Genomic DNA, 17,677 nt, shown 5'->3' with positions numbered 1-17,677 from the left:
AGCTAAGCATGCTGTGACTGGCCAAAGGCTGTGGAAGGGGGATCGGCTGCTCATTGCAGGCCGCGTCCTGCAGCTAAGCATGCTGGGCCTGGCCACAGGCTGTGGGAGGGGGATCGGCTGCTCATTGCAGGCCACGCCCTGCAGCTAAGCATGCTGTTACTGGCCAAAGGCTGTGGGAGGGGGATCGGCTGCTCATTGCAGGCCGCGCCCTGCAGCTAAGCATGCTGGACCTGGCCAGAGGCTGTGGGAGGTTGGTCTGCTGCTCATTGCAGGCCGCGTCCTGCAGCTAAGCATGCTGGGCCTGGCCAGAGGCTGTGGGAGGTTGGTCTGCTGCTCATTGTAGGCCGCGCCCTGCAGCTAAGCATGCTGTGACTGGCCAAAGGCTGTGGGAGGGGGATCGGCTGCTCATTGCAGGCCGCGCCCTGCAGCTAAGCATGCTGGGCCTGGCCAAAGGCTGTGGAAGGGGGATCGGCTGCTCATTGCAGGCCGCGTCCTGCAGCTAAGCATGCTGGGCCTGGCCAAAGGCTGTGGGAGGTGGATCGGCTGCTCATTGCAGGCCGCTCCCTGCAGCTAAGCATGCTGTGACTGGCCAAAGGCTGTGGGAGGGGGATCGGCTGCTCATTGCAGGCCACGCCCTGCAGCTAAGCATGCTGGGCCTGGCCAAAGGCTGTGGGAGGTTGGTCTGCTGCTCATTGCAGGCCGCGCCCTGCAGCTAAGCATGCTGGGCCTGGCCAAAGGCTGTGGGAGGTTGGTCTGCTGCTCATTGCAGGCCGCGCCCTGCAGCTAAGCATGCTGGGCCTGGCCAAAGGCTGTGGGAGGGGGATCGGCTGCTCATTGCAGGCCGCGTCCTGCAGCTAAGCATGCTGGGCCTGGCCAAAGGCTGTGGGAGGTGGATCGGCTGCTCATTGCAGGCCACGCCTTGCAGCTAAGCATGCTGTGACTGCCCAGAGACTGTGGGAGGTGGATCGGCTGCTCATTGCAGGCCGCGTCCTGCAGCTAAGCATGCTGGGCCTGGCCAAAGGCTGTGGGAGGTCAATCGGCTGCTCATTGCAGGCCGCATCCTGCAGCTAAGCATGCTGGGCCTGGCCAAAGGCTGTGGGAGGTCGATCGGCTGCTCATTGCAGGCCACGCCCTGCAGCTAAGCATGCTGTGACTGGCCAAAGGCTGTGGGAGGGGGATCGGCTGCTCATTGCAGGCCACGCCCTGCAGCTAAGCATGCTGGGCCTGGCCAAAGGCTGTGGGAGGTTGGTCTGCTGCTCATTGCAGGCCGCGTCCTGCAGCTAAGCATGCTGCGCCTGGCCAGAGACTGTGGGAGGTGGATCGGCTGCTCATTGCAGGCCGCGCCCTGCAGCTAAGCATGCTGTGACTGGCCAAAGGCTGTGGGAGGTGGATCGGCTGCTCATTGCAAGCCACGCCCTGCAGCTAAGCATGCTGTGACTGGCCAAAGGCTGTGGAAGGGGGATCGGCTGCTCATTGCAGGCCGCGTCCTGCAGCTAAGCATGCTGGGCCTGGCCAAAGGCTGTGGGAGGGGGATCGGCTGCTCATTGCAGGCCACGCCCTGCAGCTAAGCATGCTGTTACTGGCCAAAGGCTGTGGGAGGGGGATCGGCTGCTCATTGCAGGCCGCGCCCTGCAGCTAAGCATGCTGTGACTGGCCAAAGGCTGTGGAAGGGGGATCGGCTGCTCATTGCAGGCCGCGCCCTGCAGCTAAGCATGCTGTGACTGGCCAAAGGCTGTGGAAGGGGGATCGGCTGCTCATTGCATACCACGCCCTGCAGCTAAGCATGCTGGGCCTGGCCAAAGGCTGTGGGAGGTTGGTCTGCTGCTCATTGCAGGCCGCGCCCTGCAGCTAAGCATGCTGGGCCTGGCCAAAGGCTGTGGGAGGTTGGTCTGCTGCTCATTGCAGGCCGCGCCCTGCAGCTAAGCATGCTGTGACTGGCCAAAGGCTGTGGAAGGGGGATCGGCTGCTCATTGCAGGCCGCGCCCTGCAGCTAAGCATGCTGGGCCTGGCCAAAGGCTGTGGAAGGGGGATCGGCTCCTCATTGCAGGCCGCGTCCTGCAGCTAAGCATGCTGTGACTGGCCAAAGGCTGTGGAAGGGGGATCGGCTGCTCATTGCAGGCCGCGTCCTGCAGCTAAGCATGCTGGGCCTGGCCAAAGGCTGTGGGAGGTGGATCGGCTGCTCATTGCAGGCCACGCCCGGCAGCTAAGCATGCTGTGACTGGCCAAAGCCTGTGGGAGGGGGATCGGCTGCTCATTGCAGGCCACGCCCTGCAGCTAAGCATGCTGGGCCTGGCCAAAGGCTGTGGGAGGTTGGTTGTAAAGAAATGGCTCCCTGTTGCAGTTACCCCCCACTTTTTGCCTGATACTGATGCTGACTTGACTGAGAAGTGTGCTGGGACCCTGCTAACCAGGCCCCAGCACCAGTGTTCTTTCACCTAAAATGTACCATTGTTTCCACAATTGGCACAACCCTGGCACCTAGGTAAGTCCCTTGTAACTGGTACCCCTGGTACCGAGGGCCCTGATGCCAGGGAAGGTCTCTAAGGGCTGCAGCATGTCTTATGCCACCCTAGGGACCCCTCACTCAGCACAGACACACTGCTTGCCAGCTTGTGTGTGCTGATGGGGAGAAAATGACTAAGTCGACATGGCACTCCCCTCAGGGTGCCATGCCAACCTCCCCCTGCCTGTGGCATAGGTAAGTCACCCCTCTAGTAGGCCTTACAGCCCTAAGGCAGGGTGCACTATACCACAGGTGAGGGCATATGTGCATGAGCACTATGCCCCTACAGTGTCTAAGCAAAACCTTAGACATTGTAAGTGCAGGGTAGCCATAAGAGTATATGGGCTGGGAGTCTGTCAAAAACGAACTCCACAGCTCCATAATGGCTACACTGAATAGTGGGAAGTTTAGTATCAAACTTCTCAGAATAATAAACCCACACTGATGCCAGTGTTGGATTTATTAAAAAATGCACACAGAGGGCATCTTAGAGATACCCCCTGTATTTTACCCAATTGTTCAGTGCAGGACTGACTGGTCTGTGCCAGCCTGCTGCTGAGAGACGAGTGTCTGACCTCATGCGGTGAGAGCCTCTGTGCTCTCTGAGGACAGAAACAAAGCCTGCTCTGGGTGGAGGTGCTTCACACCTCCCCCCTGCAGGAACTGTAACACCTAGCAGTGAGCTTCAAAGGCTCAAGCTTCGTGTTACAATGCCCCAGGGCACTCCAGCTACTGGAGATGCCCGCCTCCTGGACCCAGCCCCCACTTTTGGCGGCAAGTCCAGGAGAGATAATGAGAAAAACAAGGAGGAGTCACTGGCCAGTCAGGACAGCCCCTAAGGTGTCCTGAGCTGAGGTGCCTCTGACTTTTAGAAATCCTCCATCTTGAAGAAGGAGGATTCCCCCAATAGGGATAGGAATGTGACCCCCTCCCCTTGGGAGGAGGCACAAAGAGGGTGTACCCACCCTCAGGGCTAGTAGCCATTGGCTACTAACCCCCCAGACCTAAACACGCCCTTAAATTTAGTATTTAAGGGCTTCCCTGAACCTAAAGATTTAGATTCCTGCAACAAGAAGAAGAAGGACTGCCTAGCTGAAAACCCCTGCAGAGGAAGACCAGAAGACAACAACTGCCTTGGCTCCAGAAACTCACCGGCCTGTCTCCTGCCTTCCAAAGAACTCTGCTCCAGCGACGCCTTCCAAAGGGACCAGCGACCTCTGAATCCTCTGAGGACTGCCCTGCTTCGACGACGACAAGAAACTCCTGAGGACAGCGGACCTGCTCCAAAAAGACTGCAACTTTATCCAAAGGAGCAGCTTTAAAGAACCCTGCAATCTCCCCGCAAGAAGCGTGAGACTTGCAACACTGCACCCGGCGACCCCGACTCGGCTGGTGGAGAACCAACACCTCAGGGAGGACCCCCGGACTACTCTACGACTGTGAGTACCAAAACCTGTCCCCCCTGAGCCCCCACAGCGCCGCCTGCAGAGGGAATCCCGAGGCTTCCCCTGACCGCGACTCTCTGAAACCTAAGTCCCGACGCCTGGAAAAGACCCTGCACCCGCAGCCCCCAGGACCTGAAGGACCGGACTTTCACTGCAGAAGTGACCCCCAGGAGTCCCTCTCCCTTGCCCAAGTGGAGGTTTCCCCGAGGAAGCCCCCCCCTTGCCTGCCTGCAGCGCTGAAGAGATCCCTTGATCTCTCATTGACTTCCATTGCGAACCCGACGCTTGTTCTAACACTGCACCCGGCCGCCCCCGCGCCGCTGAGGGTGAAATTTCTGTGTGGGCTTGTGTCCCCCCCGGTGCCCTACAAAACCCCCCTGGTCTGCCCTCCGAAGACGCGGGTACTTACCTGCTGGCAGACTGGAACCGGGGCACCCCCTTCTCTCCATTGAAGCCTATGTGTTTTGGGCACCACTTTGAACTCTGCACCTGACCGGCCCTGAGCTGCTGGTGTGGTAACTTTGGGGTTGCTCTGAACCCCCAACGGTGGGCTACCTTGGACCAAGAACTGAACCCTGTAAGTGTCTTACTTACCTGGTAAAACTAACAAAAACTTACCTCCCCCAGGAACTGTGAAAATTGCAGTGTCCACTTTTAAAGTAGCTATTTGTGAATAACTTGAAAAGTATACATGCAATTGAAATGATTCAAAGTTCCTAATGTACTTACCTGCAATACCTTTCAAACAAGATATTACATGTTAAATTTGAACCTGTGGTTCTTAAAATAAACTAAGAAAAGATATTTTTCTATAACAAAACCTATTGGCTGGATTTGTCTCTGAGTGTGTGTACCTCATTTATTGTCTATGTGTATGTACAACAAATGCTTAACACTACTCCTTGGATAAGCCTACTGCTCGACCACACTACCACAAAATAGAGCATTAGTATTATCTCTTTTTACCACTATTTTACCTCTAAGGGGAACCCTTGGACTCTCTGCATGCTATTCCTTACTTTGAAATAGCACATACAGAGCCAACTTCCTACATTGGTGGATCAGCGGTGGGGTACAAGACTTTGCATTTGCTGGACTACTCAGCCAATACCTGATCACACGACAAATTCCAAAATTGTCATTAGAAATTGATTTTTGCAATTTGAAAAGTTTTCTAAATTCTTAAAAGACCTGCTAGGGCCTTGTGTTAGATCCTGTTTAGCATTTCTTTTAGAGTTTAAAAGTTTGTAAAAGTTTGAATTAGATTCTAGAACTAGTTTTAGTTTCTTAAAAAGTATTCCAACTTTTAGAAGCATAATGTCTAGTACAGATGTGAATGTGGTGGAACTCGACACCACACCTTACCTCCATCTTAAGATGAGGGAGCTAAGGTCACTCTGTAAAATAAAGAAAATAACAATGGGCCCCAGACCTTCCAAACTACAGCTCCAGGAGCTGTTGGCAGTTTGCAAAGGCCAACCCCTCTGAGGATGGCAACACAGAGGATGAAGATAGTGACTTGGAGGAAAATTCCCCCCTACCAGTCCTATTTAGGGAGAGCAGGGCCTCTCAAGCCCTGACTCCACAAATAATAGTCAGAGATGCTGGTTCCCTCACAGGAGGGACCAACAACTCTGAAATCACTGAGGATAACTCCAGTGAAGAGGACATCCAGTTAGCCAGGATGGCCAAAAGATTGGCTTTGGAAAGACAGATCCTAGCCATAGAAAGGGAAAGAAAAGAGATGGGCCTAGGACCCATCAATGGTGGCAGCAACATAAATAGGGTCAGAGATTCTCCTGACATGTTGAAAATCCCCAAAGGGATTGTAACAAAATATGAAGATGGTGATGACATCACCAAATGGTTCACAGCTTTTGAGAGGGCTTGTGTAACCAGAAAAGTGAACAAATCTCACTGGGGTGCTCTCCTTTGGGAAATGTTCACAGGAAAGTGTAGGGATAGACTCCTCACACTCTCTGGAAAAGATGCAGAATCTTATGACCTCATGAAGGGTACCCTGATTGAGGGCTTTGGATTCTCCACTGAGGAGTATAGAATTAGATTCAGGGGGGCTCAAAAATCCTCGAGCCAGACCTGGGTTGATTATGTTGACTACTCAGTAAAAACACTGGATGGTTGGGTAACTGGAAATTAAGTGTATGACTATGTTGGGCTTTATAATTTGTTTATGAAAGAACACATTTTAAGTAACTGCTTCAATGAAAAGTTGCATCAGTATCTGGTAGACCTAGGTCCAATTTCTCCCCAAGAATTGGGAAAGAAGGCAGACCACTGGGTCAAGACTAGGGTAACCAAAACTTCCACTGGGGGTGACCAAAAGAAAGGGGTTACAAAGCCTCCCCAGGAGAAAGTGGGTGACACTAGAAACAAAGAAAAAGAGTCCCCTGTAGGCCCCCAAAAACCAGACCAGGTGGGTGGGCCCAGAGACACAACCCAAAACAAAGGTGGGTACCAGGGTAAGAGCTGGGATGCCACTAAGGCATGGTGCCATAACTGTAAACAGACAGGGCACCACACCAAGGACACTTCTTGTCCCAAAAACAAACCCCCTAGCAAAATCCCAGGGGTGACCAGTGTAGCCATTGGGGATGACTCCTCAGATGAGGAGGTCTTCATAGCCTTCAACTGGAAAAAGGGCCCAACAGGTGAGTTGGAGATTCCAGAGGGAAGTAGACACTTCCACCACCTACAGGTGAATGGAATCCCAGCCACTGCCCTGAGAGACACTTGTGCCAGTCACACTATTGTGCATGACAGGCTGGTGCTCTCAAACCAGTACATCCCAGGTGAGATGGCCAGAGTAAGAGTTAGCCCAGACAGGGTCACTAATAGGCCTGTGGCTCTTGTGCCCATAGAAGTGGGTGGAACTTTTAGCTGGAGAAGGGTGGTAGTCAGTACAGACCTCCCCCTTGATTGTCTCCTTGGAAATGACTACCCAGAGGTTAGTCAGAGCCTAAGAGAAGAACTGGTCCAGGGCCAGTCCTCTCCCAAGGATTCTGGAGTGCCTGCCTCTGCAGTAAATGCCAGTAGGCCCCAGAAGAAAAAGAAAAGGAAACAGAGTAGGAAAGGTGGACAACATTTAGCCAAGGTTCCAGCAAGCCAAGGAGATTCTGCTCCAGTAGAGGAGAACTCCAAAAGTGGCTCTGATAAAGTCCAACCTGACCCACAAGAAGTCCTGGCTAGTCAGGCAACTGTTAAGTCTGAGTGGGTGGCTCCTCAGCTAACAGAAGAAAGAGTGGAAGAAGGGTGTTTCCTACAAGATGTGGTAACCCCCCACTCTAATACAGCAGACAGGCACCCTGAACCCAAAGAAGCCTGTAACTTAGCCCCTTCCCTTGTAGGTGAAGAGCTAAAGGTGTGGTTCTGGGCACTGACAGCTGTCAGTGGCCTCTGCTGGGTGTTAGCCTTTATGGCTGCACTATCCTTGGCATGGTGGTCAGACCCCATGCCAAATAGCAAGTTAGGCCCCCTGACCCTGTTGGTCATGGTGGGGTTACTCCAGCTCTGGGTAACCTCTTTGGGTAAGCTAGGGGTGACCCTGGCTAAGATAAGATTAGCAGAGGTGGATACCTCTAACCCCAAAATAGAGAGAATGGGTGAAGACATAAAAAGCACAGACAAGAGGCAGTTCAGACTACGTCCTATCACTGTGGAAGTGGGTCAGTTCCCCAGAGGGAATGACCTGAACAGGAGGATGTAAGGCAGAGTAGGCCCTGCAACAAACCAGCCTATTTCCTCTACTCTTCCTCGCCTGACAGACTAGGAAGACTCTCCCAGCTTTGGCTGAGTCTCCTGGCCTGTGGGCTGGGGGGGGCTTGTGTAAAGAAATGGCTCCCTGTTGCAGTTACCCCCCACTTTTTGCCTGATACTGATGCTGACTTGACTGAGAAGTGTGCTGGGACCCTGCTAACCAGGCCCCAGCACCAGTGTTCTTTCACCTAAAATGTACCATTGTTTCCACAATTGGCACAACCCTGGCACCTAGGTAAGTCCCTTGTAACTGGTCCCCCTGGTACCAAGGGCCCTGATGCCAGGGAAGGTCTCTAAGGGCTGCAGCATGTCTTATGCCACCCTAGGGACCCCTCACTCAGCACAGACACACTGCTTGCCAGCTTGTGTGTGCTGATGGGGAGAAAATGACTAAGTCGACATGGCACTCCCCTCAGGGTGCCATGCCAACCTCCCACTGCCTGTGGCATAGGTAAGTCACCCCTCTAGTAGGCCTTACAGCCCTAAGGCAGGGTGCACTATACCACAGGTGAGGGCATATGTGCATGAGCACTATGCCCCTACAGTGTCTAAGCAAAACCTTAGACATTGTAAGTGCAGGGTAGCCATAAGAGTATATGGGCTGGGAGTCTGTCAAAAACGAACTCCACAGCTCCATAATGGCTACACTGAATACTGGGAAGTTTAGTATCAAACTTCTCAGAATAATAAACCCACACTGATGCCAGTGTTGGATTTATTAAAAAATGCACACAGAGGGCATCTTAGAGATACCCCCTGTATTTTACCCAATTGTTCAGTGCAGGACTGACTGGTCTGTGCCAGCCTGCTGCTGAGAGACGAGTGTCTGACCTCATGCGGTGAGAGCCTTTGTGCTCTCTGAGGACAGAAACAAAGCCTGCTCTGGGTGGAGGTGCTTCACACCTCCCCCCTGCAGGAACTGTAACACCTAGCAGTGAGCTTCAAAGGCTCAAGCTTCGTGTTACAATGCCCCAGGGCACTCCAGCTAGTGGAGATGCCCGCCTCCTGGACCCAGCCCCCACTTTTGGCGGCAAGTCCAGGAGAGATAATGAGAAAAACAAGGAGGAGTCACTGGCCAGTCAGGACAGCCCCTAAGGTGTCCTGAGCTGAGGTGCCTCTGACTTTTAGAAATCCTCCATCTTGAAGAAGGAGGATTCCCCCAATAGGGATAGGAATGTGACCCCCTCCCCTTGGGAGGAGGCACAAAGAGGGTGTACCCACCCTCAGGGCTAGTAGCCATTGGCTACTAACCCCCCAGACCTAAACACGCCCTTAAATTTAGTATTTAAGGGCTTCCCTGAACCTAAAGATTTAGATTCCTGCAACAACAAGAAGAAGGACTGCCTAGCTGAAAACCCCTGCAGAGGAAGACCAGAAGACAACAACTGCCTTGGCTCCAGAAACTCACCGGCCTGTCTCCTGCCTTCCAAAGAACTCTGCTCCAGCGACGCCTTCCAAAGGGACCAGCGACCTCTGAATCCTCTGAGGACTGCCCTGCTTCGACGACGACAAGAAACTCCTGAGGACAGCGGACCTGCTCCAAAAAGACTGCAACTTTATCCAAAGGAGCAGCTTTAAAGAACCCTGCAATCTCCCCGCAAGAAGCGTGAGACTTGCAACACTGCACCCGGCGACCCCGACTCGGCTGGTGGAGAACCAACACCTCAGGGAGGACCCCCGGACTACTCTACGACTGTGAGTACCAAAACCTGTCCCCCCTGAGCCCCCACAGCGCCGCCTGCAGAGGGAATCCCGAGGCTTCCCCTGACCGCGACTCTCTGAAACCTAAGTCCCGACGCCTGGAAAAGACCCTGCACCCGCAGCCCCCAGGACCTGAAGGACCGGACTTTCACTGCAGAAGTGACCCCCAGGAGTCCCTCTCCCTTGCCCAAGTGGAGGTTTCCCCGAGGAAGCCCCCCCTTGCCTGCCTGCAGGGCTGAAGAGATCCCTTGATCTCTCATTGACTTCCATTGCGAACCCGACGCTTGTTCTAACACTGCACCCGGCCGCCCCCGCGCCGCTGAGGGTGAAATTTCTGTGTGGGCTTGTGTCCCCCCCGGTGCCCTACAAAACCCCCCTGGTCTGCCCTCCGAAGACGCGGGTACTTACCTGCTGGCAGACTGGAACCGGGGCACCCCCTTCTCTCCATTGAAGCCTATGTGTTTTGGGCACCACTTTGAACTCTGCACCTGACCGGCCCTGAGCTGCTGGTGTGGTAACTTTGGGGTTGCTCTGAACCCCCAACGGTGGGCTACCTTGGACCAAGAACTGAACCCTGTAAGTGTCTTACTTACCTGGTAAAACTAACAAAAACTTACCTCCCCCAGGAACTGTGAAAATTGCACTTTTAAAGTAGCTATTTGTGAATAACTTGAAAAGTATACATGCAATTGAAATGATTCAAAGTTCCTAATGTACTTACCTGCAATACCTTTCAAACAAGATATTACATGTTAAATTTGAACCTGTGGTTCTTAAAATAAACTAAGAAAAGATATTTTTCTATAACAAAACCTATTGGCTGGATTTGTCTCTGAGTGTGTGTACCTCATTTATTGTCTATGTGTATGTACAACAAATGCTTAACACTACTCCTTGGATAAGCCTACTGCTCGACCACACTACCACAAAATAGAGCATTAGTATTATCTCTTTTTACCACTATTTTACCTCTAAGGGGAACCCTTGGACTCTGTGCATGCTATTCCTTACTTTGAAATAGCACATACAGAGCCAACTTTCTACATTGGTCTGCTGCTCATTGCAGGCCGCGCCCTGCAGCTAAGCATGCTGGGCCTGGCCAAAGGCTGTGGGAGGGGGATTGGCTGCTCATTGCAGGCCGCGCCCTGCAGCTAAGCATGCTGTGCCTGGCCAAAGGCTGTGGGTCAGCTGCTCATTGCAGGCCGCGTCCTGCAGCTAAGCATGGTGGGCCTGGCCAAAGGCTGTGGGAGGTGGGTCGGCTTGTCTTTGCAGGCCACACCCTGCAGCTAAGCATGCTGTGAGTGGCCAAAGACTGTGGGAGGTTGGTCTGCTGCTCATTGCAGGCCACGCCCTGCAGCTAAGCATGCTGTGACTGGCCAGAGACTGTGGGAGGTGGATCGGCTGCTCATTGCAGGCCGCGCCCTGCAGCTAAGCATGCTGAGCCTGGCCAAAGGCTGTGGGAGGTTGGTCTGCTGTTCATTGCAGGCCGCGCGCTGCAGCTAAGCATGCTGGGCCTGGCCAAAGACTGTGGGAGGTTGGTCTGCTGCTCATTGCAGGCCGTGTCCTGCAGCTAAGCATGCTGGGCCTGGCCAAAGACTGTGGGAGGTTGGACTGCTGCTCATTGCAGGCTGTGTCCTGCAGCTAAGCATGCTGGGCCTGGCCAATGGCTGTGGGAGGTGGATCGGCTGCTCATTGCAGGCCACGCCGTGTAGCTGAGCATGCTGGGCCTGGCCAAAGGCTGTGGGAGGTGGATCGGCTGCTCATTGCAGGCCGCGTCCTGCAGCTAAGCATGCTGGGCCTGGCCAAAGGCCGTGGGAGGTCGATCGGCTGCTCATTGCAGGCCGCGTCCTGCAGCTAAGCATGCTGGGCCTGGCCAAAGGCCGTGGGAGGTCGATCGGCTGCTCATTGCAGGCCGCGTCCTGCAGCTAAGCATGCTGGGCCTGGCCAGAGACTGTGGGAGGTGGATCGGCTGCTCATTGCAGGCCGCGCCCTGCAGCTAAGCATGCTGTGAGTGGCTAAAGGCTGTGGGAGGTGGATCGGCTGCTCATTGCAGGCCGCGCCCTGCAGCTAAGCCAGCTGTGACTGGCCAAAGGCTGTGGGTAAGCTGCTCATTGCAGGCCACGCCCTGCAGCTAAGCATGCTGTGAGTTGCTAAAGGCTGTGGGAGGTGGGTCGGCTGCTCATTGCAGGCCGCGTCCTGCAGCTAAGCATGCTGTGACTGGCCAAAGGCTGTGGAAGGGGGATCGGCTGCTCTTTGCAGGCCGCGCCCTGCAGCTAAGCATGCTGGGCCTGGCCAAAGGCTGTGGGAGGTGGGTCGGCTTGTCTTTGCAGGCCACACCGTGTAGCTGAGCATGCTGGTCCTGGCCAAACAGAGTGTGAATTAGGGGTTGCCAACCTGCGCCGGGATGGTTGCAGGGCTAGACCGGAAGCTAGGTCCTGCATCCAGTGGTCCACGCAGGTGGAATGCTCATGTCCAAGGCTCTTTCGCTGTGGGAGGAAAAGGGGGGCTGGTTCACAGTTTTATAGAATGCCACCACATCTTTACGTGGCATGGCCTCTGCTAAATTCACCCAGGTTTCTTACTGTTTTTCCCTCTTTCTAATACTAAGACATCTCTTATAGTGCTTTCTAGTCATACGTACCACCATAGGGAGCTTTTCTGGGCTCTGGTGAAGGATATGCTGGCATTGCTACAAACTCTACCAAACTGTTCGGAGCAGAGCAGCCCCCCTGTTCTTGGAATGAATTGAGTGTGGAGCCAAAACCAGCTTTGAGAAGTGAGCTGGGATCTTGTTAACACTGGGATCGAAATATTTCATTACACTTGAACACGTTTTCAAAATTAGATTTGCCATAATCAGATATGGGTCTATCTGATCCCATTGGATCTTCTTCCTTGTGTAACCACTAATTATTTCCTTGGTATTATTAATCCTGAACATTTCTGCACGATCATAGATGTATATTATAAAACGGATCATGAAAGTAAACCGAACGGGTCAAAAACACAGTGAGTAGAGAAAGGCAACGTCTGGCAGAAAAACCTGTGACCATATTTTAATAATACACATTACATTCACCAAATTATATGCACGTATAATAGCTAACAGGACCTTGAGTGTCTTTGTGACGGTTGATAGGGTGATGGTAATGTTTTTATCTAATTAGACCTGGATTGTTTACTTACAAGGTGGATGTGTTCTTAGAACCTGCTTAGTCTGTTTGCTAAATAGTTGGTGCGTAAACACGGTTTACATTGTTCAGAAAATGCAGCCAGGGGCATTTAACTGTAAATGTGGTATAGACCCCTCTGCTGCGGAAACCTGGTTGCTATGAATGTCACCTTATAAATGTCTACTGGGCGTGATCGCCGGACGTTTGGAAGCCAGTTATCCTAATTTCACTCAGACCCACCCAGGCGCTGTGGGAGGCTGCCGTTCTGAACCTCGGTTCATTGCTTACAGCCCATTTGTTTCTTGAGGGTGATCTTAACATCCAGTTGGAGACCAGCATCAGCTCTAACATCAGTGAGCAGAGAAGTATTGTGGTTAATCAGGCTTTGTTCACTTACCTTCTTTACCATCATAACCAAGCTCGCTTCTGGTCTTGTAAAGGTTTCAGGCAAAGACCTGCAGTGAGTGAGGGTTTCTTTACTCTCTAAACTACACTCACCCAGGTAAGCAACCTACGGCAGTGCCATGGGTAAAATCCCTGAATTATTGTGAGAAAGAATCTGTCACATTTTAGTACCACTCACATATTTTTGACTTTATACCATTACTCCGTTTAAAGATTCCTCAAACTTCGCTCTGTCCAGCCCCAGTTAATAATGCACAGAAGCTGGATGACAAGTGTTCAGTATATGACTACAAACACACAATGAATGCACCCTTCGCCCAGATCCTCTAACCATTGGTTATGAATTACAGCCTCTTGTCTAGTTGGACCACAGTTGTGTTCTTTGCCAACATTAACATTATATGCTGTGGCTTTTAATCACCTTGACTACGTATTTTGAAACTGAGGGTGAAGAGCTTTGAGCTGCAAGTAGTCTCACAAATGACTTATTTTAGAGGAACAGAAACCTGCTGGCCTTTCTTGTTTCTTTCTAATAGAAAAGTTGTAAAGTTTTTGCAAGGCCATCCTGCCCAGAAGTCTTTTTAATAGCCCGCAGTGGCTAATCGCATCAAAGGTAGGCTAGAGGACAGGCTGGATCTCTGCTGCGGCACAGTCCCCTTTCGCTGCCTCTAGAAGATATCCTACGTTTCGATGAGGCCCATCTCTGTGCTGTAAAGGACGCCTGGTGTCCACCTCCTAACAGCCTATGCAGCCCAGGATGAGAATGCAGGTGTGCTGTGCCCATTTAGTTAAGTTTGGCTGAAAGTGGACACTATGGCCCTCATTCTGACCTTGGCGGGCGGCGGAGGCCGCCCGCCAAAGTCCCGCCGTCAGGTTACCGTTCCGCGGTCGAAAGACCGCGGCGGTAATTCTGACTTTCCCGCTGGGCTGGCGGGCGGTCGCCTTCAGACCGCCAGCCAGCCCAGCGGGAAAGAGGCTTCCACGATGAAGCCGGCTCGGAATCGAGCCGGCGGAGTGGAAGCTGTGCGACGGGTGCAGTTGCACCCGTCGCGTATTTCACTGTCTGCGCAGCAGACAGTGAAATACATGTAGGGGCCCTCTTACGGGGGCCCCTGCAATGCCCATGCCAGTGGCATGGGCACTGCAGGGGCCCCCAGGGGCCCCGCGACCCCCCCTACCGCCATCCGGATCTTGGCGGTCCGACCGCCGGGATCTGGATGGCGGTAGGGGGGGTCGGAATCCCCGCGGCGGTGCAGCAAGCTGCGCCGCCACGGAGGATTCAATAGGGCGGCGGTACACTGGCGGGACCCCGCCAGTGGTGCCGGTCCGACCGCGGCTTTACCGCCGCGGTCGGAATCCCCATTGGAACACCGCCGGCCTGTCGGCGGTGCTCCCGCGGTCCTCCGCCCTGGCGGTCAAAGACCGCCAGGGTCAGAATGACCACCTATTTACCCACAATACCACTGTCTTCGATTACACAGCCTGCCAGGGGCTGGTGAGGGCAGAGAGGTTGGTTGAAGGAGCACCCACCTTCCTCTTCCCTTCTCTCTCAGTAGGGTATTACAAAGTTTGAGGTAAACACTAGGATTTTCCTGAACAACTTCCACTGTGTAGTTAGCGAAGTGAGGAAGGGAACCAAGCCAAAAAGGCCGGAAGAGCAGCAAGCTGACCTCTTCCTCGTCAAGGCTTCTTTGTGAAAAGCAGCAACAAATACTAGATGGAAATGTCCAACCGAGAGCCGCAACCTCAGAACTGTTTGCGAGCCTGACAAGTGTCTGTACGTGGTGCACACGCTGCTCTCACATCCAAACCAGAAAAACATGCTTCCTTTAGGATTGATTGACCGTTTTTACTGGAAGCGCCCTTTGACAAAAAAAGATGGAACCTCGCACCTGCCTACAGTTGCAGTAGAAAAATCTGCTCTACTTGGATGTTTCCCTTCGCCCCTCCCTGGGTTGGAAGAGTTCATTTATCTTCTCTACCAAAAACCTTAAGTCTGACCCTCAGTATGCCCCTCCCCTGTGCTCCTAGTCCTGGAGCTGGTGTGTATCAGGGATCAGTAGTGAGATGCTCTGCCTCATGACAGTAACAGCCCCCTTGCCCTCTTCTTTAACATGAATTGCTGTGTGTACGGACCGTGCAGTAATTAGAAAGGTCCCCCTTCTGTATGAGCGCGCGCTCCTCGCCTTTCACCAGTAACCTTCAAAGCTTGTTGGAGATTTAAAATGAATATATTTCATGCATCATCTCTCTCCTGTTTCTTTCCCCGCAGGACGTGCTGGGCTTTAACATGGCTGGACTTCAGTTCCTGAAACGAGAAATTGAGTCCAAGGAAGAGGTGACATTCTTTGCAGATGCAACAGACCGCTTCGAAGAGAAGCGGCGGAAGAGGAAGAAGAAGGAGAAGCTGGTTCTGGTCATGGTTTAGTTGTTTGTCTCTCTGGCCTGGACTCGTCAGGGCTGTATTCCTGTTTTGAGTACAGTACTCAAGGGTCAGGGTCTTGCGCCCTCAGACATGGACTTTACGGCTGACGTGAAGGTGACACGGAAGGATCCGCCTCTGTCGGGAGGCGGTGAGATGCAGGAGTAATGGATGAGGGTGGTCCTCTTTTTGTAGCTGATGTCCATGTCCTGGCACAGGCTCCAGAGCGCATCATCCGTCTAAACGTCGAAGAACCACTGTTCCATGTCTTGATATTTCAGATGTCTAGCTGCAATGAAAAGATACTTGTTGCTGGGAACAGGCTTCAGATTTTGTATTAGAGTCTTGTCTGAAACTGAAAAAAGCAGACTCCATATTCTGTCTGCAGTGGCTGATGTAAGATGTTGGTCTAGCTGAAGCTAATCCCATGGCATCCATGAGTTGTTTTTGAATCAATTTTTATTGTTTTTATTCATGAATAATAGACCAGTCATGAGAATATCATTATAGTATTAACATCAGTGCATTCAGTCCTGTGGGTCTTAATTTTCTAGACGACATCTCTTTACCTGAAAAAGGAGACATTGATTCAGTTTTTTCCTTAACTACAAATAGTTTAAACGTGGAATTTTCAGGTCACTACATTTACAATCAAACAAGATCCTCATTTATAGACTGTATTAAAAGTAGTTTTGAGTCAGTTGTGAATGCCCAAGCTGTCCATCGAGACTCTGCTGTGTGTGTGAATGTGTACGAGAAATCTCACTTCCAATAGGGGGGGGGGGTGTACCTAATGAAATGTGGTAGCCTAGGAACCAAAGACCTCCTTATCTTCAGGAAACATCTCAAGACCTGTCTGTTTGAGCAATAGCAGCACCTCACCTCTCTACCCCCTCCCCTCCTCAGTGCCTTGAGACCCTCACGGGTGAGTACTGCTCTTTACAAATTCCTGATTGATTGAAGGGTTAATGGTAGCGCAGACAGGGAATAGGGAAAGATCTCTCCTCACATGTCCTCAGTACATCATGCTAGGTGGCAGTTAGTCACGAATCACCCGTCCAACGTGACATCTCGATGTTACGCCAAGAGCACCGGTATCTCATGCAGGAGCGTATCCCAATTTGGGGCGAATGGGAACTCTGCACCAGCCACGTGCCTCCTCTCTACGAAGAGCCACAGATTAGATTATGCTTTCCCCACTTCAAGGTGGCTGCAAACCAGTGAGCTAAGCTAGGGAGACGACAATCTTTCCACTTCATGGCAGTGGCCCTTCTGGTTATAAGTAGGGCAGATCTATAAATCTGGTGATGGCATTGCCCGCCCTAGCCTGCCTTAAACCCAGGAGACCAGTTTCCATGGTACCTAGGTTCTCCCTCCCGTCACAGTTGTGAGGGTGCTTACCGCCTGCCACAATGACAAGTCCAGAACATGTGTGCCATATCGACATCCTGGGAGCCGCGTCTTGGGCAGGTCGGTGCACTGCCTTCAATTTGGTGCAAGCATGCGGGTGTTAAATACACCTGGTGTAATATATTGTGTTGGCTGCACTGAAATTTCGCATTACGGGACACTCTGCATGGGTAAACTAGAACCCAATCTAATTTTTTTTGTTAAGTTTCGGCCAACATCATGTTCCCACTGTTGTCTAAGGCAGGGTTCTGCAAAGTCAGACCTGGAGAGCCAGGTCCATGCCAGATTTTTAGCATATCCACATTTAGAAGCATGTAGATTTCTGAAACATCTTTTTTCTAAATGTGGATATGCTAAAAATCTGACATGGACCCGGCTCTCTAGGACCAACTTTGCAGAACCCTGGTCTAAGGGAATGGCGTCCGTCTTGTGGTGTCTGAGCCATCGCATGTCTGAACCACGTAATTAAGTGACGCCCATTTCTCGTTATATGTATTGCATGGACCAGAGAGTGTACATCGGTTTCTGTACCTGTAATTTGCCAGTTGCGCTGTAATTCAGACAGCAAAGTCCTATAAACTCAGAAGTGGTCCAGGGGCAGATTGTAATCCACGCGGAGTTATCCAAAAGGCACTAGCGCGGCATCCCGAAATAATGCACCTATCGTATCTACTCCTCCGCTTCCCAGAGCTCTAGCCCTTCCCTCCCAAGGGTTTCCCTGAAGGGGAGTAAGGAACTAATATGTCTCGTAGGAGAGTACGGTGTCTGTACTGGGGGAGTTGGAGACCTCTAGAATAGCTGGCACACGCACTGGTCAGGAGACCGCTAGTGGGTATTAGACACA

General features: G+C 52.3%; 1 protein-coding gene across 1 annotated transcript in view; it reads left to right on the top strand.

Moving 5' to 3' along the window:
• Positions 1-15,944, top strand: part of WDR3 (WD repeat domain 3) — a 188,218-nt gene extending 172,274 nt beyond the window's left edge. The window contains exon 26 of the mRNA XM_069203010.1: positions 15,274-15,944. Within this exon, the coding sequence (XP_069059111.1) occupies positions 15,274-15,429 (156 nt within the window). The 3' untranslated portion in view covers positions 15,430-15,944. The remainder of the gene's footprint in view (positions 1-15,273) is intronic.
• The last annotated feature ends 1,733 nt before the right edge of the window (positions 15,945-17,677 follow it).

This window comes from Pleurodeles waltl, chromosome 8 (assembly GCF_031143425.1).
Source record: "Pleurodeles waltl isolate 20211129_DDA chromosome 8, aPleWal1.hap1.20221129, whole genome shotgun sequence".
In the NCBI taxonomy this organism is placed as follows: domain Eukaryota; kingdom Metazoa; phylum Chordata; class Amphibia; order Caudata; family Salamandridae; genus Pleurodeles; species Pleurodeles waltl.
This window is presented reverse-complemented; position numbering and strand designations above follow the sequence as displayed.